Source organism: Bactrocera latifrons, unplaced genomic scaffold (genome assembly GCF_001853355.1).
Source record: "Bactrocera latifrons isolate USDA-ARS-PBARC rearing strain unplaced genomic scaffold, ASM185335v1 scaffold_917, whole genome shotgun sequence".
Lineage (NCBI taxonomy): Eukaryota > Metazoa > Arthropoda > Insecta > Diptera > Tephritidae > Bactrocera > Bactrocera latifrons.
Window position 1 is genome coordinate 22,482 of NW_017537620.1, and position 26,344 is coordinate 48,825.

Sequence of the window (26,344 nt, forward strand, 5' to 3'; positions counted from 1 at the left end):
ACTTGACTCTTGATCGAAAATGTCGGTCATTGAGTGATAAATATAACTGAAAATGGGGGATAATCCTTCTCTTATAATGGTATGTATTTATGTCAAAAATTAATTGAATCGGACCAATACTTCCCTTAGAACCCATATACTTAATATAAAGATTTTCGAACTTCCGGGTGACTTGACTCAGATACGAATTGAACAAATCAGCTATGAAAATGGATTAATGGAAAAAGCTGCTCATTTGTGGTCTATGTCGGGTGAATAATAATATTATATACCTGTCTCTTATACACATCTAGATGTGTATAAGAGACAGATACTTCCCTTAGAACCCATATACTTAATATAAAGATTTTCGAACTTCCGGGTGACTTGACTCAGATACGAATTGAACAAATCAGCTATGAAAATGGATTAATGGAAAAAGCTGCTCATTTGTGGTCTATGTCGGGTGAATAATAATATTATATACATATGTATGTAGCTGACATAGTGATCGATAAAAATAAAGCCCTTGAATAGAAAACTTTTCATTTAACAATTTATCTGCACGAAGACTGGCATATATACATAGATCATTATTCAAGACATCAATTATTTTTATATTTTACATGGAACTTTACTATGAGTTCTCACTGTTAAGTTTTGAAAATTAAAAATCGAATCAAATTTTTTATTGAAAATCCATTTACATATAAAAAATACATATGTATGATGCATTTTCTTTGAATATAAAATCAAATGCCACCCATATGCATATCGAACTCATATTATCTGGAAATGATCATCTAATTTTTTATATATATATGTATGTATGTATTTTATCGATAAATTAAGTGGCTCTCTAGACCTCTATTAAAGCTTGTGGGCTTTATTAGTTAGAGGATGTAGAGGATCTGTGAAGCTTCTTAAAGCATTAAAACCAAATAACTACACAATGTTCAACAAGAAATGTTAACAAGTCTTTGCTCTCTACTTAAGTTTCATTAAAAAGTGTATGGTATACAATAGAGTTTAGCGTATCTCTGAAAAATCAACAGTTGAATTAATCAATTAAAGTCAATGCAATTCATAATGAACCCCCCAACTATATTCATTACATACTGACATGTGTAGGACACACTGACATGTGTTGAGAAATGCGTGGATATGTATGTGTGTGCTTTGGAGTGCTTTGGCATGCATATAAAATGTGTGCATGTATATAGAAAGCTTAAATTATCCCAGAAAGTCCAACACTTGCTGCATACATTTTGTGCGTATTTACATATGTATGTCACTTAAATGATTTCATATAGTATGAATCCAGTTGGCTACGACACCATATGTATGTATGTACATATCTACAAACATATGTGCACACGACTTTGTCGCCTTCGCTTTCGCCGGCCGGAAAACTGCAGACAGCGGAGGCAATTGTTAACAGAGAAGTCGCTTATTGGACCAAGTGCTCGCTTCGCTTTTTGGGCGCAAATTACTCGCTTACATGGGTATATATATTTGTAAATATATGAGTTTGTATGTACAACACACCCCAATTTGCAGGCGCTTGCGAACTGACCAATTTGTTTGTATCCATGTGTATGTATACAAATTAAGTATAGTTGTTTGTATTTTTAGGGTGTGGGAGTTGAATTTCCAATCGAAATATGCTAAATTGACATTTTCGCTCTTTCAATCACCTTACGCCATTTCCAGGATTTCTCAGCGTTTGCCCTATGTAGGGTGCCAGCAGAGTGGGACGCTCAAAGTTGAGTCGAGCGAAAAGCTGACAAATGAATAACGTCTTAAATATATTTTTTAATATTTAAGCAGCTTATAATAGCTGTAGCCAATTATTTTCTGATCTGAGGAATCAAAGTCTTTTCTTTTCCCTTGTAAGAGCAGAAATAAAATTACCATATTAAAAACCAAACATGTACCAGTAAAATAGCAAAATACACATGTAATTCAGCGCTGAATCTCGCATCCACTCTGCAGTACCTAAAATCGACCAGCGCTGACTAAAATCAGCTTGACTGGGCTTTGAGCGTTCACTTTGCAAGCACCCGTAAGAGTTTCTGTGGTGGCGTTAATGTGATGCAGGATGTAAGCGACGATATAAGTACATATTATGTATGTATACATATATACAATTATGATTATATTTATTGTTACATTGTATATGTACATACAAATTTATGTTTATATATATACAGACATATTTATGTACATATAGTGCTTAAAAGAGGCATAAATGTGAGTCATAAACTCTCTGCAACGCGTTGACAGTGCAATCAAATGTGTAGGGCGTGCTATTACTAGATAGGTACATATATAAATGTGTGCTCAACAGCATTGCGCTTGTGCAGTTTGCCTGAAACTGTAGTTAGTAACGTGCTCCTTGGAAGTACAGACAATAAATTGGATTGGATTTGACTGGAATGAAATAAATAGAGGCAAGTATACACATGTATATACACACCAACCTAAGTAGATATACATACATATAATATGTATGTAAAAGCGCTGAGCGTGCAAGTGTGCCGAAGGAAATACTTTGCCTCAAGCGAACTATGGTGCTTTTTCGCCTAGCAGCAGCGCGCTAATGAGCGCTCCAGTAACAATGTAACTTCTCTTTCAATATCATCGCATTAATTATTTTTGTAATACCAAGTATGCTTCGCCCTTTAATTCGCATATTTACAGTTCAAGCCTTCTCAACCGGATTTACTAAGCGAGTGCCACTTGCTGAACACACAAGTCAGCAACTATACTATTTTTTGCTGAAAAAAATGAAATTGTTAAAAAAAGGCAAACAAATTGTAAAAATGCAATAGGAATGCAAATGCTTAATTGGCGCAATGAATTAATAAAGAAAATTTCTTGTCTGCTATATGCTGCACGTTGCGTCCCAACCAAGTACTTCCAGTTGTAAATGATTATGTATATACAAAAAAATATTTACAAGTGATTACTAGTGCTGACCATATTACACATTTACTCTGTATGTATGTATTGTACAGATGGTAGTGTATACCTGTCTCTTATACACATCTAGATGTGTATAAGAGACAGATGCTGCACGTTGCGTCCCAACCAAGTACTTCCAGTTGTAAATGATTATGTATATACAAAAAAATATTTACAAGTGATTACTAGTGCTGACCATATTACACATTTACTCTGTATGTATGTATTGTACAGATGGTAGTGTATACAACAGACTCGGATACTTTGAATTGTGTATCACTGGAACTTTGTGGCCCCACCCTGTTGGAGTCGCAATGTATTCTGGAAAATGATAAACACGCCAACCACACCCATACACTATGACAGAGGGTATGTAATCGACAAAAAGCATTCACATATGTAAGGCGGCAACTACACTCCATTCCCTTTACTTTCTCGCGCTCTAATCGAGTGGGGAAACTTTTTGCAGGACTTATGTGCATACATATATGTTCCTAGATTTGTGTGGACAGAATAATCAGGTTCGCGAGGTGGTACGAAATGAGTGTGGAAAGTGAACTGGAGAGAATTGCTGTTAATTTGTATGAAATTAGTGAGCGGAAAATCAGTTGAAATTATCGAATATAACATTTGGCATCATTCGTTGAGATATTAAAATGGTTTTCTTTATATACACATATAAATATGTATGCACATATATTTACATAATGCATACATACTAGTCTCGTGTTCAATCACAACAACGGCAACATGTTGAGCACAATGGTGCTCATAATGGGTGTTTGTACATACATATTTATGTAGTACAAGAAAACCTGTATAAAGGAGGTTGTGAGTAGAGTCCACATCTTGGAACATTCCAATAATTTTTGCACCACTTTTTTATTTTATGACACCGTAGTGTTGAAATATTTCAAAAAAAGCTTTTGGAAAAGAGTTGTAAAATTTTTTCTTTGACATATTTTATTAATTTTTTATAAACTTTATATTCAGAGGTGAATTGCTAATATTAATCGCTCGTTTAAAGTAAAATAAAAATATTGAATTGCAATTGCAATAAAATATTCAGGGCTGCATACTCTTACACTGGAAGTTTTTTTTTAGATATTATTTGCGGAAGGTTGGCTGTGGTTGCTAATCGATTACAAAATTAAAAGTTTTGGATGAAGTATCAAATTCCTCCCAAAAATTTGAAGTGATTAAATTACATTTGATCCTGACTGTCCTCACCGCCTTTGGAGATTTATGAAACAGCTTTTTTGACTTAAGGGGCACACCTAGTGTGAAATTTTCATATTTCGATAGGTTATACCTTTAAATATAACACACTAAAATTTTAAATCGCTATCTGAAACAGTTTTTGAGTTACAGTCTTTTAAAAAAGTAGCCAATCGGCAGATAATAATCACTTTATCTTGAAACGCGTTTTTCTCGAAACAGCATTTTTCGAATTTGCTGCAGTGATTACTCGGAGACAAATGATCCTATCGCTATCAATTTTTTTGCATCTTCTCTATATAGTTCTTCATACGGTGACCCTCCAGTTTTTTGATCTAATCAAAAATCGAATTTTGGCAGGACAAAAACTACCATCATTTTAGGTGAAATTTAACTTTTTTTTCAACATGCCGCCATTTTTTCAATTTTTTAATTTTTTTTTATAAGCTCGAGGGTCATCGTACGACAATATGTTTTAGTTTAACGAGAATTTTTTTTTAGGTTTTATCAACAGAGAAGGCTGCAATAATGGCAGCAGTGGAGCGCCGGAGATCGCTTGTCATTTCATAAATATTTAATAGTTCCTTACAAAAATTTTTTTGTGTACTCTTGCTCTCAAAATTTTAAAACGATTGGTGGATTAGTTTTTTTTGTTGATCCCAAAAAATGCCTTTTCTTACGCTGTCACACTAGGTGTGCGCCTTAAAAGAATTACATCTTTTAGTATTTATTAAAAGAAAACATTCCAATATAGTATCTTCTTATAAAAGTCGCCTTGTTTTAAATATTTTCCATTTAATTGAATTGGAATTTTTTTATGTAGGAAGTCAATCGCCAGGTGACTCCAGATGCATTGCTTTTAATTAATTTGTTTTTTAATACGAATAAGATTCTAAAAATTTAATGTAAGAAAAAAAAACAAAAATCTGATATCAGTTCTCATTTTCGATCCAAAACAATTTCAATTAAAAAGGTTACAAAAAAATTTAGTTTTATTTAAACTTATATTTGTTAAACCCATTAAAGACGCCAAATTTCTTGCTGTGATAACATAGAGATGCCCAAACAAATATATATAAAAATGCATCAAATTTGCGTATTTCTAAATAACTCGTGCGATTGCATAATTTTAATTTAAAACAAATAAATTTTTATACTGTTGCTACGGAGTTTTATAGTTTTGTTCACCTATCGGTTGAACGTATCACCTAAAACTAAACGAAATAGAATGTAGAAACTAACGAGATTTAGATAGGGTTGTATATATGTATATATAAATAGTCAGGATAACGAAAAAAGTTGATATGCGGGTGACTGTCTGTCTGTTCCTCGGTCCGTGCTAGTAAAAAATGAGATAACTTGGTATGCAGGCTCCTTAGCACAAAAAAAAAATCACGAGTAGATGGGCGTAGTGGACCACTTCCACGCCTTGAAGACGCTATTAACCAAAAACGTATAAACTGCCATAAAGCACTAAATTAAGATATACAACTGTAACTTACACATGGGATCGCAGTAGATAGGGTGTGGCCCCGTCCACTAATATGTTTAATGTACATATCTCCTAAACCAATAAAGCACAACAACCAAATTTTCTCAGCTCAAATATTATAGGCACTTTTACCGACAGTGTGAAACAGGATGAAACTGAAGCTAACCCCGTTCCTTCCCCAATTAACGGTACTGTTAAAAACTACTAAAAACATAATAAATCAATAACATGATATGAGAGGGCTTTACGAAAGCCGGTGTGTATATTGGACAATGGTTTCGGCCCACTGTTTAAAGAAATCCGATTTCTCCGACAGATCGATTTCGACTAAATTTAGTACGTTGCATTCTTGTAATATTCCTATATCGCAGTGTGAAAATGGGACTACAATCACGCCAACTTCCCATATAACATAATTTAAAAATCTATTTGATTCTTATACTTTCCAGCACAGAAATGAAGAAGTAAATAATATAACGGATTAAAATTTTGCAATAAAAATTATCTTAAATTATACCACCTTTTGATCAAAAATACCAAGACCCTTGGTACCGAATATGTGAACCCCAGTATCTATAGATGACTTTTGACCGAAAATTTCAGTAAAAATATGAGATATACAATTGCAATTCAGGCATAATCCTTTCGTTACAATAGCAATTCTGTATATCAAAAATGGCTTGAATTTAGTCAATACTATCGAGATTTTCGAACTTTCATATGCCTTTATGCTGGATATAACGGCCAATATTTGAGTTATCTCAATGAAAATTACAAAACATATTTCACTCATGACAGCCTAAAATAGATACAATTGGTTTTGATTCCAATAAGTTGCAAGAGTATAAAATGTTCGAAGCTTAGCCTTTTCTTACTTTTTAAAAAATTTTTTTTCATATTTATTTTTACTCTTGCATACTATTGTTGTATACTCTTTATAAATAGTAATTTCGACCTCATAAGACATAACCACAAACAGTTGCGGCCAGAACGTAACAGTTTCGTGCAAGGGCATGCCTTTTTTTTATTTACAAAACCAAGTAAAATAGTCTTTAGTTTTATCTTGCGACAAGAAAAGATTTTATTGCATTTGTAATAACACGAACAGACTTCGACATTTCAAGTGACAGCTCAGAGTACCACAGGTAGACAACGCAAAATATTTGATTTTATTTTTTTAAAGCAAACGCTTGAGCTTACTTTAAAACTTACTCGTACATATCAATAAGCCGGGCATTGCATATAAGGATTTTAGAAGTAAAATAATTTATTTTCTGTCATTTGATTGTTTTGAGCTCACATTGACCTGAGTTTCATTTGCAAAATATATACAGATTTATATGTATATATATAAGCTATTTATTTGTATGGTCAAATCTCCCATTGATATCTTTTATAGACTTGACAGACTGCAGCGTTAATCCGGATTAACTGCGCACTTAATCAGATCCAAATTTATAGGTGACTGCCGGCAGCTATGCTAGTTTGAAACTCTCATAAACAGCTGATTGTCATTTTTGTAATTTTTTCAATGAAAATGGATAAAAGATAAACATTGCTTTTGTTAGCCGACCAATTTTTACAAACCATTTTTTATTACAAAACATAACAACTGCATCCTAACATAACATAAAACTTCTTGTTTTATTTTTGGAAATTTGAGAAACAGCTGTCAGTGTTGTTTGTTATACCCTGAACAGTTTGTCACGAAGTTTTTAACACCCAGAAGGATGCGTCGGAGACTCTATAAAGTATATATATATAAGTGATCAATATGTCGTGCTGAGTCGATTTAGCCATGCTGAAATACAAACTGAACGATCGGAATCAAGTTTTTGTATAGAAAACTTTCACATTTGACAATGTATATTCACAAAAGTTGGCACAGATTATTTTCCAGGGCAACAATGTAATCTCCGAAGAAATTGTTCAGATGAGCTTACTATAGCATATAGCTGTCATACAAACCAAACGATCGGAATCAAGAGCTTGTATGGAAAACTTCGCTTTTGACCTGGTATCTTCACGAAATTTGACATCGATTACTGCTTAAGGTAATAATATAATCTCCGAAAAAATTGTTCAGATCGAATTACTACTGCATATATGTAGCTTCCACATAAACTGAACATATAGTTACTAAAAGAAATGCACCTGCGAAGAGTATATTAGTTTCGGTGCAGCCGAAGTTAATGATTATTCCTGTTTTTCATTCACAATAGAAATTGGTAATTTTTAACATTGTTGTCAACGAAAATGCAGATTAAATGGTAGTTAGCAACGAAGTTATTTTCACTAACTGCATTAATCCGGATTAATTCAGGCCTCAGGAAGATAACTGCATTCCAGTATTGCTTTCCACAGCGTAATAACAATATTTTTTGCTCCTCTGAAGCTACCAAGGAATTCTTGCATCATTTTGACCGCTCTTTCAGCGGTATCGTTGACTGCCCCAACACTGAAAACTTCTTCTTGGCTACTTTATTTCGCCCTAGAGACCATGGGTTGTCGGATTCACTGAGGTTAAACTTTGATCCTCATAAAATAATTATACAGCTTTCTCCTCGGTTTAATACCTTGAGTTCTGTAAAATAATTTCGAAGGCACAAATCCTGATAAAAGATAATGCTTCGCAAAAAGTGCTATTTTCAGTGCATAATCAGTGCCGCTGTTCATCTGACCTGGTACATGGTACTTAGAGGTCGATCTTTAAATTTTCGATTTTTATCGTCACCTAAAAATATCACTAAGAGCTCAATTACTTCCCAATATTTGTCCAAACCGCTTTTTCCTATTATTTTCCTGATGAGTTTCTAATCTCAGCACATCCACTTTAAATAACCAACGGAAGGTGTTCTTATTTTTATTTGCGATCATGTAAAGCAGGCAACAAGACAAAGTGAATAATTACAAAGACTGGCATTTCATTTTGAAAATGAATTTCAATGGATTCCGCACGCTCTTTACATTTTTTGATGCAAGTCCCCTATATTATTTAAATTAAAACACCCATCATTTATTACGATTCAACTTACTTACTTTTATAGGTTTATTTAATATATGGAGAAACTATTTAAATATTTGTTTATTATTTCACGATTAATAAAATAACTGACTACTTTAATAAAGTGATTTAAACTTGTTAGCTAATATTAATATTTTTTTTTTATGAAAGTAGCACCACACCACAAAAAATTTCATCAAATATATTTAAATGTCGCGTTTCTTTAATTTTATATAATTGAAATTTTTATTAGCGATCTTGAATGGCGGCAACAAATCCCTCTGTTCACATATATTTTTGGTAGAATTTCAATCTGGCCGTTACGGTCGTTCCATTGTTAAACGTTAAAACCTTCTGAACTTTGACGGTTGACTGCGTTGACACGTTGATCGAACGAAAACTATGTGCATAATATAAGTATAAAAAGGACAAATGAAAACATAGCACAGCGATAGTTCGGGCGTGTAGGCTGCAGTAAGCAAGAAGTTACAAGCTTCGATGCAAATCGACATGGCACAAACAGCCAAAATGTAGACGTGTCAGCTGATACGACCTATCTTATGGGCAATGTAAGTGAACAGCGAAAAAGGCTACTCCCTTCTCTCTTTGCCGTAGGATGCCGTGGGAATTCACGGCAATTTGGTTTTTGCCGTAGAAATTTGTCAGCTGATTGCTCTCTCACAACGCAGGGTTGCCAATCTCGATATACTGTAGTAATTATAATAGTTGTCTTCAATATGTTTGAAATTTTCTTAAAATAACTCAAAATCAGAGTCGAATGCTATTATAAATATTAAAAATAATATATATTTATAAATATATAAACTATTTTTAATAGTTTGTTTTCAGTTTTGATATTTTATATTATGACAAATTGTAATTGAAAACTTAGATGTGTGCAAAAGTATATGAACAATGGCAACATTGTTCAAATAAGAACGAACAAAGATGGCTGATTTCTGCGTTTTTACCACGGGCTCAACTTTTGACGCATTTTGGATGGAAAAGGAAATAAGGGAGTAGCATTTTTGGCTGTTTCTGCTATAATCCTCCCTACACAAAACATTTTTTCTAATGTTTCAAACAAATTAAGAGATTATATGACCAAAAAAATTTTTTTTTTTTGACACCCTAATATACACATGTTGATATGTTGAAAAAACTCAAAAGACTTTCTTTGATTTCGTAGGCTTTTCCATATTTGCGTTTCCTTTAATTTTTTTTTTCAATTAGATATGTGTGCATGTATCAAAGTGTACCGTGCAATAACGCAAATGTAGCTATTGCACATTCCAACGCGTAATGCTACGCGTCAATAATACGTAAGTTTGCAGAAGGTACGCCGCGTTGTGTCAGTGTTTACCAATTAAGAATAAATAAATGCGGGTATAACTAAATGGATTTATGTATAATATGTATGTATGTAGACGTTTTGAGGTATGTAAACGATATCAGTAACGTGTATGCACAAAGCTCTGTATAAACCTATTCATAATTATGTACAAAATGTGAGTTATTACATATGTATGTATGTATATAGTATGCAAATGGACATATACATGTACATATATGTAAAGACAAGTATTCCATTCAAATGAAAATCTGGTCGATCTACAGATTTGGCGCTTGACTTACATACATATTGTCATGCCTGTCAATGTACCTGCATAAAAATATACAGACGTAGTTGCATGTTTAAAATATTTAACTTGGTAGTATAAACACATCCACATTGTCTAGGCCGATTTTAAAATGGTTTTACGTCGCAATATGAAAAATTCCTATGTTCATATGTACGTATGTACATATATGGACGTACATTAAGAAAACGCGCACTTGAGTTGAATTAAAATTTCAAATCCCTATAAGATTTATTTATCGTTTATATGAATAATTATTAATTTCAATGCGACTATACTTATATATGCAAGTCTACCTATATTTTTTATTCAATTACAATCAATGCAAATAATTATATTATTCTTCTTCTATATTGGCGTAGACACGCTTACGCGGTTATAGCCGAGTTTACAACAGCACGCTAGTTGTTCTTGTAGTGTAGCCAGGTCCATCTCCACCTGCTCTGTACGACGGAGTCGAGGTCTTCCTCTTCCTCTGCTTCCCCCGGTAGGTACTGCATCGAATACTTTCAGAGTTGGAGTGTTTTCATCCATTCGGACGACATGTCAGCTAGCCATTGTTTTTAATTCGCTGAACTATGACAATGTCGTCACATATCTCGTATAGCTAATCATTTTATCATTTCATGCTTAAAGGACCATACATCTTCCGCAGAACTTTTCTCTCCAAAACTTGTAACACCGATTCATCAGATGTTGTCATCGTCCATGCCTCAGCAACATATAGCAGAAGGGGGATGATGAGTGAATTGTAGAGTTTGGTCTTTGTTCGTGGAAAGAGAACTAATTATTATATTATCATTCTTTTTTTTGTGTTTACTTTCAATAAGAAACTGTGTGAAATTTAAAATACAAAGCTTGCAATATGCACATAAAAATATACAATATTTTGCAACTGTTGACTCTAAATGCCACTAATGGGAGAGAATGTTATGTTAGTATTTGATAAATATCTCTTAAACGACTGGGTGCCTGCGATTGCAAATCGTATATGCTTTATACATACGTATGTAATCTTCTGGAATTTTACCTTTGTGTTTTTTTGCCTTTCGGGTTGTCAGAAGTGCCGTATATGACCCTATGCTCAATAATTAGATTTGTTTTCTTTGGAATTTTAAGCAAAAAATTAGCGGTACATTTTAGTAGTCATAAAAATTTTGATTGTTTTTGTATAAACTCTTTAGTTTATAGTTCGTTTTATTTATTTACTTAGAAAGATTTCATGGCCACGGCGAATATCGCATTCGATGGGAACGTTGGGATGTACGAGATATACGACGACATTGACATATGTAGTTCAGCGAATTAAAAGACAGCGGCTACGCTGGCTAGGTCATGTTGTCCGGATGGACGAAAATACTCCAGCTCTGAAAGTATTCGACGCAGTACCCGCCGGGGGAAGCAGAGAAAGAGGAAAACCTCCACTCCGTTGGAAGGACCAAGTGGAGAAGGACCTGGCTTCACTTGGAATATCTGTTGTTAACTCGGCTATAATAGCGTAAGCGGTGTCTACGCCAATCAAGAAGAGAAGAAAGATTTCATATTTTTTTAATCAGCATTTGTTATTCAAAATTACTTTATTTTAATTATTTTTACTTCAATATTTTTATTACTTATGATTATAAATAGTTCTAGGGAATATATATATAAAGTGTTTGTCAAGAAATTTAAAGAAAGTGATATTTGATGTTAATTTATTTAGTGGCAGCAATATACTCGTGAAGTGATTTTCAGGACCTCCGGCCTGCGATAGACCAATATACAGTTGGCCAGGAGTAGAACATTATTTTCGTAGGTCTGAGATGAGTTCTCTTATTCATCCGTAAATTTATATATTAAATCGAAGTCCATACGGGTGAAGATATTAAGCATACTTTGACGACATCTGCTCGCGTACCTCTGTTAATGACAGGAAGAATCTGTCAGAAATCTCCAGCAAATACAAAAGTTATTCCGCCTATGAGATCAAAGGAGTTCATGAGGTCTTTCAATGTGCTGTCCACACGGTCTTTATATGTATATACTTTATAGCTCATGATGCATTTATCCCACATAATAAATGAGACGTCTTGCAATAGTTAACAATTTGCAAAAAAACGTCTTTCCAATTTTTACAAACCATCCTCATTGGATTACCATTAAATTGGTTCAGGTCATTTTTCATTTCATGCAACAGTTAGTTAGTTTCGCGTCGCTGACTATATAGCGAACAGACAAAAACCCAACTTATTTTTATATATCTATAAAATTGCATAATATTTTTTACTATAACTATTTAACTTATATTTTTATGATGTGTTTTTTTCAGAATGTTGATCATAAAATGCGATTCCGTTCGAAGAAGGGGCAATTGCCTTTCATTGAGTTGAACGGTGAAGAGATCGCTGACTCAGCCATTATCATCAAAGAGCTATCAGCACGATATGAGAAGAATTTGGATGCCGCTCTGACAACAGAGCAACGAAACGTGTCATATGCAATGATTGCTATGTTGGAGAATCATTTGATTTGGATTATTTTTTATTGGCGCGCCAAGTATCCCGATAATGTACTAAAAGGTTATAAAGTGAATTTGCAACATGCACTCGGCCTACGTTGGCCGAATTCGATTTTGAATTTTGTTTTCAAATTCACTTTTGGTCGAAAGGTTTGTACACATTCTCTTCCATATTAACATCATCGTATAAGCTTATTTAATTATATATCGGTTGTCAAAAAAGTCTTGCGGTATTTTTGCGGTATTTTTATGGAATTTTCAATTGTTCATAAATTTTTTTTGATGACTCATACCCAGCTCTTGACCGATGCTATGGCTGTTACTATGCCGGTCTCTTTCGACCAATTCAGCGATTTTATCGCAATTTTCGACGACAGGCCTTTCGGAGCGTGGCGCATCTTCGACCACCTTTACACCAGAACGAAAGCGTTGAAACCATGCGGTGGAAATGGAAATTGTATCGGGTCCATAAATTGCACAAATTTTATTGGCGGCTTGAGATGCATTTTTGCCTTTATCGTAGTAGTACTGTAAAATATGCCGTATTTTCTCTTTATTTTGCTCCATGTTTGCGTCGCTATAACTCACGAACGACTTAAAAGAAACGACAATCAATCAAACACGTGTTAGCGCATGAAGCTTTCCAAAAAGGTATAGCATGACCCGATGCGACGATTAAAACTTTTGACAACCTAATATATGGCAACATTCATAAATCATGTACCTAGAGCTACTGGGAACTATAGGGGTTCATAAAAAGTTCACACGTTTTACATTATATTTATACTCTTGATTTGGCTACATAGTATAATATTTTTGTTCACCCAACGATTGTTTGTATCACCTAAAACTAATGACACACTATATGTGTGTTCCTTAGCAAAAAAAGGAGAACCAGCTCGTCGATGGCCGTTATTGTTCCACTGCTATGCCCTAAAACGTCACTGAGCGGAAACCAGAAAGCACAAAATTAAGATATATAACTGTAATTTAGCCCGGGATATTGCAGTAGCAAGAGACACCTGTAGGCTAAAAAGTTAAAAAAAAAACAGGCGTGAACCGCTCTCTAAATGGTTTAATGTACATCTCTCCTAAACCACTTAAGCTTCTATAACCAAATTCGCTCAGGACAAACCCCTTAAATATTTTTACCGCCACTGTAATTGATGAAATCGCAAGATCCATCCCCCCGTCCACTAACCATATAACGATATTCAGGGATGTTGTGGAATCTGATAGTTGTCGGATTCAGAATTGATCAAACAAAGCAGTAGGTGTCATGAATTCAGACATTATTGGTTTGATATTCGAAACAGAATTTGTATCGGTTTTGGGTGACACGGAAATCAATTTTATCGGTTTTGCTGTCAGAAACAAAGCAAGAAGATAGTGGCACACATATTTGAAATGTAAGTCAATAAATCAAGTTGTTTTATTGTTACGAATTGATTTATCTTTAATTCTATGGAAGAAAACATAAGAATAAAACACGAATTGTCTTAATTATTGGGTTTTGAAACAAAAAAACGCGGATATTTAAGGGAGGAGCCTGCTTAGGGGTTTAAAAATCGATTTTTTTGATGTTTTTTTTCGGAGGGAAAGAAATAATTGATTAAAGCGAAATTTCTAGGGTTTATTGTTATATATTTAAATATCACCCGAACATTTTTTGGATATGAATCCTTTGATATTGTGCCTTAGGGAAGCAATTGCCCGATGCATCTCGCGTGTGCATTTGTCGGACGGCGGGAAGCTTATATATCCAAGTTGAACTAGGAAAATCTCAGAAAAAAAGTGTGAAATTCTAAAAAAATTTAAATTAAAAAAAAGTGGTTTTTGACCAAAAAAATGTTACTTTATGTAGTTTAAACATATGTTCAAACGTAACTTTTCTTAGTTTTTTTTGGTTTAAATAGAAGATAATTTAATGCCAGTAATAAACTTTGCCCCGATTCCATACGTTTAGTTTTTATCAATCCTGCCCGCCAATTAAGAAAAATCCTAGAAATGAAAAACCGAGTCAAAGTTTTCGCTTTTTGCCCAAGTGCTCATATATCTGCCAGACGCTCGGTCACTATTTCCCTTCCAGCTTCGACAATTCTTCGAATTCCCATCTATAACTTTAGGGACATGTTCTTAGAAAATTTTTAAAGAGATTTGAGCAAAAACAAAATTCCATTTTTTAAAGCTTCCCTTACAGAAGATTTACAAAACGTAACTTAATACCGAAATGCGTCTTTATTCATTCGATAAATGTTATCTCTTAAAATCTTTCTTTAATTCGGAACACATTAAAAACTTAAATAGGATTGCTTCCAAATACATTCTTTTGCAAGTTTTGTCACATTAGTAAACAACTGGTTCGAATATTGGTTTTGCATATGTTCGAAAAGATGAAAATCCAATCAGATTCTATGATACCATTTATAATCAGACTGGATTTGCAGTTCTGTCTTGGATTCCACAACACCCCTGATTGTTAAAAACTAATAAAAAGGGTGGGTATGAGAAGGCTTTATAAAAGCTGGGGTAAAAATTGGACGATGTGCGAGGCACCGTTCACTATTAGGTAAATTCACATCATTCATTCATCTCGAGACCCAATAGACCGATTTCAATCAAATTTGGTATGTGACATTCTTTTCACATTATTATGTTACAGCGAAAAAAAACTACAGATACGCTTACTTCTCAAATAGCACAATTTGAAATTCCATCTGATTCTTTCTCTTTCCAGTGTACAAATCAAAAAGAAATTAATATAGCGGGATAAAACTTTGTACCCATAATGTCATTGTATATCACCTTATGACCAATAATTGTCGAACTAAAACTGTTTAAGCCCATACGTACCCGAGTATTTGGCCCCCGGTAGCTGTAGTTGACTTTTTACCGCAAATATCGGTGAATATGGGATATATATAATTGAACTTTAGAGAAGAAATTTTCCTGGCAATGGTATATCTGAGTGTCAAAAATGGGTTACATCAGGTCAGTACTTCCTTTAACTCCCATAGACCAATATATGTAATATTTTCGAACTTACTAGATACGAGGTGTGTTCAAAAAGTATCGCGAATTTTGTGTTTTTTCCGTGTATATACAAGTATATAATAGCCTCACCTCCGTTCATCTGGCTGACTCTTGTAAATTGCAAGAGTATAAAATGTTCGGTTGCACCCGAACTTAGGTCTTTCTTACTTTTTTTTATATTTTGATTATAAATATCCACAAGTGTGTATCTGAAAAAATAAAAATAAAAAATTTAAACTGTAGTTTTTAAAAAGAAATAAATTTTTCCATTAGTAATTTCGTTTGCACATAGTTACGTTATATTTACACCAATTCATCGCACACTTCACGTTAAATCGCTTTTCGCTTAATCATAACCGCAAAACAGTAAAAATCAGCAAAAGATATTTGGTTAACGTAAATTAAAAGAATATTTTACGAACAAGTAAATAACTTCGCGTGCAACCGAACGTTTCATACTCGTATCAACGCCGTGAAAGCCTTCAGGTGTTGGCAAAACTTCGTATTCAAAAATGATGCGAAAGAATCAACATTCATTATTCAACGAAAACTACATTAAAATCATCCTAAAACGAGAAAGTAGGGATATGAGCATAAGACCGAGGTCGAGACCAACTGCATTCATGTTGGGATTATAATAAATATATTTTCATTATATGCAATATAATATGTTTTCGTTTAATAACGTTTTGTAGTCGGGGCATCACACATCTGCAATACCAACCTACAATGGTTCCCAAGGAATATGTGTACAAAGTTTCAACACAATATTTCTATTTTGACTCAAGCCATCGTTTACTCGTCAACCTTGTAAATATTTATATATTAATAACTCATCATCTATCTCGATTAGTTTTAGATGATACAAACAGAACTATTATACTCTGTAGCATAGTGTTGTAGTTACTTATCTACTTTGCAAAAACAACACCAGGACAGTTAATAATTCTCTTATGTCATATGGTGCAATAAAGTTTAAACACACACATAGTGCATACATACATATAGTCCTATAATATATAACCCTACTATAGACAGTAGAAATTTTGTAAACACAATTGCTTAAACTATGGGTAAACTTTGCCTACATGTGCTCTCAAGTGATGATTTTTATGGTTTATACATGAATTCCACCCCACATATATATAATTTGCAATATGGTGATTTTTCATAAATAGTGGTTCCAGGGTTCGAAAAAATTGAAGGCTCATGGCATTGGCGTACACAGCCCTGAGGAGATTGAGGAGTTTGGCAAGAACGATTTGAAGGTGTTAAGCGAAATGTTGGACTGCAAGCCGTTCTTCTTTGGCGATGAGCCAACCACTTTGGATGTGGTTGCGTTTGCCATATTGTCGCAACTGCATTATTTGTCGAAGGATATCTCGTATCCATTGCGCGATTTCATGACCGAAAAATGTCCCAATTTGGTCGGACATGTGTCACGAATGAAAGAGCGGTGCTTCCCCGATTGGGATGAGATTTGCACAAAATTGGACTTGAATGCACACATTCCAAAACCAGAGTAAGTAATTTTTTTATTTTTTTTATCCATATTTACATTTAAGCACATAGCCGGTTACACTACACGACGTAGCGACAGCAAAATTCCATCGTCTCTAAATGACGTTTGAAGCCTTTTCTTTACATTTTTGAGACGGCAATGACATACCAATTTATGTAGAAAATTTCGTTATTGCCGGAAAAAAGCCATTCACTTTAATTTAAATATTTTGTTCTAAATATTTTTTTTATTGGCAAAGAGTAAGTAAATAAGTTGATTCATTTCTTTTAAGTCATCAATTGTTATTGCAAATGATATATCAGAGCTATTTTATGCTTCTGTTGGTTACATCAGTGATGCTGTTGTCTAAATGACTGTACCCACGTACGTGGGTATTTTAATATTTGACAGATGCTGCCTGTCGTCTGTCGTCTTTAGTGTGTTTAATGTATGAATATTTTTATTAAATAACATCTTTTTTTCAAATTTTTTCTTTCTAATTAGGCCTGAGACAAAGGAAGGCAAGGAAGGGGAGCCAGAGAAATCAAACGAGCAAGAAAATGATTCCGACAAAAATGAGAAGGAGATGGAAAAAGATAAGGTATGTAAACAAATTTAGTTTTAAAGTTAATTATTTAATAACTACGAAGCGATTCCGTTCAAAATGGCATTTTATTATTTCTTTGCTTTTTTCTTTTCCGGTAGTTGAAATGTGAAATCAATTAATTGCTCTTTTTAATATTAATTTTTTTCTGACACTATCCTTTAATGAATTGCTTCGTCTTAAATTATAAATTTAAGAAGTATAAAATAAAATTTAATTTAATGTATCGTTATTTAAGGCATAAAAAAGCTATTATAACCATAATTTAAGCAACATATCTTGTTGTATTAATAAATTATATTAATTAATGTTATTATAATAAGCTAAGGGCGGCTGCCCCGAAGGTATAATACCGTTCACAGATGCATTTATTGTAACGTAAAAGATCTAAGAAAATCTTTTTCTTAATTTAAATTGGTCAGTTTGTTTGGCGGCTATATACTATAGTATTCCGATCTGAAAAAAGCATTCGCATATTGTGCCGTTGTCTTGGGAATAATCTATGCCAAATTTTTCAAACACTGAGAGACTAGGTCGCGTATATACCGATAGACGGAGAGGATTGTATCGATTCAGCTCGCCACTCGTATCATTTATATGAGTATACCATTGTAATTTGTAAATAAAACGCAAAATATTCGTCTCCTTCAGCGAATTTAGTCTTATCAATGCAATTATGCAAGTTATTTTTAATTATCTCGAAGATACTATATTATATTTTATTAAAATAAATATTTTATTATATATACAATTACTCATATCCAGTCTTCTTTAACTTTATTAATTATATCTTTATTATAAGATCCGCCAACGAATTGCTGTGGCTGTGTTTTAAAAAAAAATTATTCAATAGGGTGAAAATATTGTTATATTGTTAACAAATAAAGACGAACATGTTAGTGCCGGTATAAGAGATCAAGTAATTGTACTTAATGTTTTATTTTTAAAATGATTGATATACATAAATATTTGGCAATGAAAAAAAAAAGATTTTTCTATTGGCAATATACTGAAGAGTTTATAATTATTATTATCGAGATATAAACTATGCTATATTTTAATTTGGATCAAACTGGACACAGTGTACTGAATTTTACCAATATTGATCATTCGTTTAGGAGTTTACCCCGGTAAAAAGTGATACTTTAAAACTTACGTACGAGTAAATAGATGTATATGTCGATAATAGTAGCTGCTGTATACTGAAACAAGCTTGTTATTTGTGGATTACTATAAAAGCCAGTATATTTTAAAACGCGGCTAACGATCCTAACTTTATGTTTTTTGGAACCACTATTCATAGTATTTGGCAGCATAGCTCAAATGAAGGAATAATATGGCTATAATTCTTACTTTATAAGAAAGCAACATTTAAAGGATATTTTCTCAATACCCAGTAAATATTATCTTAGCCGCTGGTAGGTTAACTGGATGATAAATTTAACTCAGCGAACATTTTTCATCAAGTTAGCTTTGATGAAGTGATTTTGAACTGTCATTTTTGTATGGCGGAATCTTGATAATTTTATCAGATTAGTAGGATAAGCCACTGAACAGCCTAAATCATGTGATTAAGTGTCGGTCTGCACATGGTATTACCTATGATAGTTTGATTATTGTGAACACGTGGAAAAATAGTTCACAAAACTGTGTAAATGTATATAAAACCCGAGTTTTATTTGGCCATCATAAGCTAATAGCTAAATAATGGACAATGTATAATGAATTAGCGAAAAAAGAGTGCCATCTGAACGTCGTCTATGCATCATTTCATATTCTGGTTAGAAATTAACCAATTCATCTTCATTCCTTAAAGTTTATCAGAATTTAGCTGGCAGATGGCGGTTGAGCAGATATTGAGAAAATCATTTTCATCATGTTCCTTAAGCCAAGTAATCATACTACTTATAAATGCGAATGTAAGTTTGTTTGTTACGCTTTCACGCAAAAACTACTTAACCATTGATCATGTACATATACTTTGTACATATACTTCTCACGGTATTAGAAGTAAAATAGGGTACTTTATATTAAAAAAAAAAATTAAGAAAGATAAAAAATTGTTTGTCAAAAAATCGTGAAATTAAGCTGCTTCAACGCCATCTAGCATTACAGTAATGAAGTTTCAACCATGAATTCTGTAATACCGTCCCACTGTATTACCGGCGGTGACGACAATATCTAACTCAATTGAATATACATAGTTTCAACTGTTTCTAATTTTTATATATTTATTAACAGTTCAAAAAAAGAATGGCGTCGTCGTATTCATGGTACACCTGTTCAAGACAAACCTGGGGTTAAAGCATCGGATGCTCTTGCTCGTGTCTCTACCGTACACGTTACGAATTTTGAATGCTTTTGACATGTGCAGACATGCATCATGTTAGAGAGAGTATTAGCTTTACAGAACTTAAAATTGTCAATGGTCAGCAATGTCAAACATATTGAGAAGCATGTGAAGCTCGGCGACTGTTAGACAATAATTGGGACGAAACTATGGAGGAAGCTGTACAATGCTGATCGCCAGATAAAATAAGGGAACTTTACGCTACGCTTTTATCTTCTTGGGGTCTTCCTAACCCTAAAACTCTTTGGAATATGTAAAAAGAATACATGGCTGAAGATATTTTAAATCAACTGCAACAAGCACACACACAATAAAACGATGAATATAATCGAAATCAAGGTTTTTACGATGGTTGGAAAAAAATTAGATGATTTTGGAATGTCCAGCCCTCGATAAGACAATATGGATGATTTTGATAATGAAATTGCGTGAGATCTAGATTATGATTTTATAGCACTGCAACATCAAGTGACAGAATTAGACCTCAATTACTTCCAAAGCAAAATCATGTTTTCAAACAAGTTTTACGTAAAATAGACTCCGGCAGTGGTGGATTCTTCTTTCTCGACGCACCAGGAGGAACTGAAAAAACGTTTTCGCTTATTATTAATGTCCGTCAAAAAAGACCAAAAATTAACAGTTGCTGTAGCTTTGTCAGGTATTGCCGCGACGCTATTTATTGCCGGTCGTACGGCACATTCCGTTTTAAAATTACTATTGAATTTGGCACAGGATGGGTGCATATCTGCAATTTTAGTAAAAATAGTTCACGAGGTAGGATGCTGCGAGAATGCAAGCTTTTAGTGTGAAAAGAACGTACCATGTCTCACAAGAATGCTATAGAAGCTTTAAACCGGACTCTCCAGGACTTTCGAGATAGTACAGATATATTGGGAGGCATGGTAGTTTTATTGGCTGGTGATTTCCGTCAAACCCTCCCAGTGGTTCAGAGGGGGACATCATCACGCTTATGGTCAACAGTTGAAAAACTCCGCCTCTTTCACCTTCATAATGACGTGAATTCTGGACTTTACGCAGAAATGTGGATGGTTGATGGTTGATGAAATCGGTGATGGTTGTTTAGATGTTGAAGTTGAAGGCTATTATATAACTGTCAAGAGAACTTTGTAATTTCGTAGAAAGTGATGTGGATCTCTTTGCTAATATTTTTCCGGAATTGCAACAACATTTGTGTAGTAATCAGTGGTTGTGTACAAGAGCATTACTAGCACCAAGAAATGAAATTGTTAATAGGATCAACACTGACATTTTAAACGAGGTTCAAGGAGAACTGAAGGAATATTTGTCAATGGATACAATTATAGATACGGAACTAAGTACTTCATATCCTGTGTATCCTAAATGTACCAGTAATGCTTATGCGAAATCTAGATGCTCCTCGGGTATTTAATGCTCCTCGGCTATGTAATGGAACAGAGCTTCGGATAACAAAATTGGGACAGAACATACTTGGTGCTACTATTTTAACAGGTGTCGGTAAGGGAAATAGTGTTATAATACCTCGGATACCAATTATTCCCACTGACCTTCCATTCCAATTTAGAAGGGTTCAGCTTCCCGTCAAGCTTAGCTTTGCTGTAACCATAAACAAGGCACAAGGACAAACATTACAGGTAGCAGGAGTTCATTTAGGAAATCCATGCTTCTCTCATGTCAAACTTTATGCAGCCTGTTCACGTGTATCTAATGCCCAGAATTTACACATATATTCACCCGACGAGAAAATGTATAACATTGTCTATAAAAATATCCCAGATTAATACTTTGTATTTTATTTTTTTAAATTGTTAGAATTCAGAATTATTCATTTTTGTTACGGTGAAATATATTTTAATATTTGTTTTTGCATTTCCATACGCATATTTTAAGGTGTTGAAACATAATTAGTAATTTTTAAAATTTGTTGATCTCAGCCAAGCAATAAAATTTAGTTATCATTTTGACTCATTTCTATTATTATACTCTTACCCTTTATCTCTCATTCTTATTTAATGGCTCCACAGCGGGCGAAGTCGCGGGTAAAAAGCTAGTAAAATTATTATAATCACATTACTGCATCAATAGGCAATGGAAGTTCTTAAAACAAAATATTCCATAACAAATAAATGTGTACATATTACATAAAATTATTTAAAGTGTAGCAATTTTTTTAAGATTAATTTTAGTAAATTAATAAATAAAAAATAAAGTATACATATTTTCTTTAAAGTCTTCTCCCAACTAAATTCATTGGGTGTTTTAACTTAAATACCCAAAAAGAATAACTACAATGCGAAATGTTATAAAAAACGTTAATTTTGAGGCGCTTTTGAACTGGAATAATTTGGGCATCCCTTTATACCTGTCAGCAGTATCATTTTTGAAGAAATATGACCGATGATTCCACCGCCCGATAAACCACACCAAATCATTGTTTTCTGTATATATGAATAAATGAATTTCTTCATGTTGCTCTTCGTTCTAATTGAGGTAATTTAACGACCCGATTGAAACCCTGCCAAAAAAAATGTAAACGGAAGAATTTGTTGCCTGGTTCAAGGCCACTTATAAGTATTACTTAATGTAAAACAAGGAAAACAAAGATAATGCGAAATTTAAATGTGTTAGATGAAACTTTTTGCAAAGTGATGCAGCATAGTATTAATTTTCCAAATAAAATGATTTAAATGTTTTTAATTGAGAACTAACAAGTTAAAATTCCTTTATTAAATACTGAAAGTTCAAAAGCTAGTTTTATTATACAATAAAGAGATTTTAATAGTTTCTCCACATAGTAAACGATCACTATGGAGAAATTTTTAGTTGTAAAAAATGTTGGATGTTTTATTTTAAATATTCAAAAATTATTATTTTATCCGATCTGGCAACAATGCTGAAACGATAATTTCGAGACTCTCTCACCCCGGAATAAGTTGGGCATCCCTTTATTCATGTCGATGGTCAATCAAGGTCGCAGATCCAATATGCGAATATTAATGCCTAGTAAAAGTCATGGTATATCTTTTATATCTATGTTATGCAAATGTGGCCTTTTCGATTTTTAAACATTTTTAGTCAATAAATCCTAAGTTTGAGGGAATAACATAAATTATCTTATTGTCTTATATACCTTTAAGTATTTCAAACACCTGATGCAACAATATATGATATTAAATCATAAATGTCTCGAATCTTTATTTGCAGTCAAATGAAAAAGAGATCACAGAGGAGAATAAGGAGAAGGAGGAAACAAAGTAAATATCGATATCGGTAAACTTAGAACAACTGTAAAGGACATGCATTTAAAACAAAAACAAAAACAAAAATAATCATACACCCAGAAGTATAATACGATAAATTTGAAAACATTTTTATATATATTACGATTAGCATAAAATTATAAAGAAATTATACATAATGTATAAGAAATTGCAATTAGTTAAAATCGAAATAACATCTGACGATGATGGATGATTCTAACTTCTAATTTTGTTTCATCTTACCTTCTTCATTTGTATAATTATTATTTTTTACTGTATAATTAGGTATATTGTTTATTTCACTCCCAAATAATAAGAACAACAATATTTAAACAAAAAAGCAGTAATGCATTTTAAGCCTAAATGTAATTAATTTTATTTTTCTATAATCAATTATATAATTTGTGTGCAAATATATAAAATATGTAATGAAGAAAAATTATATCGTATGAACATTTTGTTTTGGAATTTGATAAAACAAAAACCAAAATAAAACGCTGCTAAAAGAGTTGTAAGTTCTTACAAGAATCAAAGAAATCATTGTGAAAAAGGACGTAATTAATAATGAATAATAAAAATACTCAAAATTCGAAATAAATACATCAAACATTACATAAAATACGTACATGTACACATGCATGCGAATGTAGTTGCATTAGCGCACTACGCATGCGCACTTTGCAACATGCAGTCAAGCAAAAGCAAACATACCATACAAAAAAAGATAACTTAAAAACCACACCTGCATACATAAATAAACATATACAAACATTCATCAAATACATTCACATAAACTCACGCGTAAACAAATGCAGAGAGACAACTGAATGCAAATTGTTACCACTATTGGCTTTGTCTTTATTTTGCTCATCGTATTTATTTCAATACGCATACATCATATATAATATAATAAATTTATATGCAAACAAAAAGAAAAAACGATAAACCAACATACATAAACATATAACTAAATCATTCGCATATATATAGGCCTATGTATACATACATACATATATGTATATCAATAAATACATAAAATTATATATATATATACCTGTCTCTTATACACATCTAGATGTGTATAAGAGACAGGAATTTATACGTTGAAGTAAAGAGCAGCAGCCGAAACCATAAAAGTTAAATTAAAGTATAATAATGAATAAAAAATATTAATAAATAAAATAACAACACAATATAAGGACAAAGTATTTTTCATCCACGTGGCGGTTAAATATGTATGTAATTGTAGATTATTCAAGTATTTTTATGGATTATGTATTAAAGGTTATGTTATAAGTTTTTACTACATTATTTCTATTGTAGCTCAGTGTTTTATATAATAAACATATAAACATAAATCTTATTTAATAAATATGCTTCTTAACCAAATTGTATTGTGTATTATAGTTTTTCTAAGAATTTGGTATGTGAGTAAATATGTTACAGCTGAACGTTCAAAAACCAAGGTTGGGTTTACAAATAATTTATTTTTACTTTCTTTACCGAAAGTGGTAAAAGTTATTTTGTGGGCTTTAAAATATCTCACAATTATAGATTTACATACGATTCAAACATTTAGATAAGTAAAGGTTTTGTTCTTCAAATTTGTTAAGTAGGGTAAGTGTGATCACTACAAACTTGTATACATAGCATTTATGGATCATTTACTAATGTCAGTCCCCGGGGAAAGAGATGTTAAAAGAATGAAATGGTTATCAATCCCTGTCAGGATGGTTTAAGTTGTAGTCGACGTCATCTAACGAGAGGTCCAAGAAACGTGTTGTTTCGACTGGATCGGAGCAAAGGTAGAGTGATGTCAATTGAGTGGGGTTGGCCGAGCATACACTGAAGTAGCCAGTCTCATGCGGAGACTATATGCACTCAGGACATATCATAAGTCGGGGTCTATTCTGCACAAGTAGGAGTTTAACCTGCTACAATATCCAGAATGAAGCTGCGCAATGGTCGTTTCTCGCGGCAACTCGAGCTCTTCGTTTTGACAAGTCTGTAGCTTCTTCATCTGCATCCAGCCGACCATTTAGGAACGGCGTAGTTGATAATCGCGGTCGAATGAGGAGTGAAAGAACATAGACTATCAAAAGTTACACCCAAAATCTTAGGATTATTGACAGTCAGAATCTTGACGCCATTGATTGCAATATTAAGCTCAAGTCTGTACTCTTGCGTCCAGTTCATAAATATGGCCGCTGTGATGGGGAGAGTGTTAGGTTCCATGCAGAGAAGAAGCGAGAAATGTCGGAGAGATAACAGTTTACCTCTAAAAATTCCAGGAATATTCTGGACGCTATTGAAGTTATGTGACCCCTAACCACGTTATGAATCCAAGGACCTTGAGCCTTCATTTACAAATTGCTGTGCAATCTAGAATAAAGTGTTTCGGAGTTTACGGTAGTTTGCACAGGACGCCATGCCCATATTGGATAGGTGTCTCTTGAGCCTGCAGTGCTCAATGTAAAATGCGACAAGAGACGGAATTTGTCAAGGATATGATGAACCTTGCTAGGACGTAACCTCCCAATAGCAGTTTAGCATGGCGCATGCCCGCTCTCTCTCTCTCCATGCGGAACTGCTTTATAGTGGTATGGGACTGCACCATATCCCGCACCCTATTAACTTAGAAGACGCAGCGAAGCGGTTAAGCCTTCATATACACTCTTCCACTAATAGCGATTTATCCTCATATGGTGAGATCGCTTTTAGCGCCGCTTGACTTTGGACGAGTTAAGCGATATGCTTTGCATTTGGAGATTAATTTCTGCACACTGAATTAAAACAAAG

At 33.4% G+C, this 26,344-nt stretch overlaps 1 protein-coding gene across 2 annotated transcripts in view; it reads left to right on the forward strand.

Annotated features, from left to right (window-relative positions):
- LOC108977589 (failed axon connections) overlaps window positions 1-24,356 on the forward strand; it is a 32,752-nt gene extending 8,396 nt beyond the window's left edge. Inside the window, exons 2-5 of one of the 2 annotated variants that reach the window (XM_018947327.1) lie at window positions 12,609-12,947; window positions 17,009-17,352; window positions 17,836-17,932; window positions 23,490-24,356. In XM_018947327.1, the coding sequence (XP_018802872.1) occupies window positions 12,609-12,947; window positions 17,009-17,352; window positions 17,836-17,932; window positions 23,490-23,543 (834 nt within the window). In that variant the 3' untranslated portion in view covers window positions 23,544-24,356. The remainder of the gene's footprint in view (window positions 1-12,608; window positions 12,948-17,008; window positions 17,353-17,835; window positions 17,933-23,489) is intronic. The other variant, XM_018947328.1, reaches the window with a different exon arrangement.
- The last annotated feature ends 1,988 nt before the right edge of the window (window positions 24,357-26,344 follow it).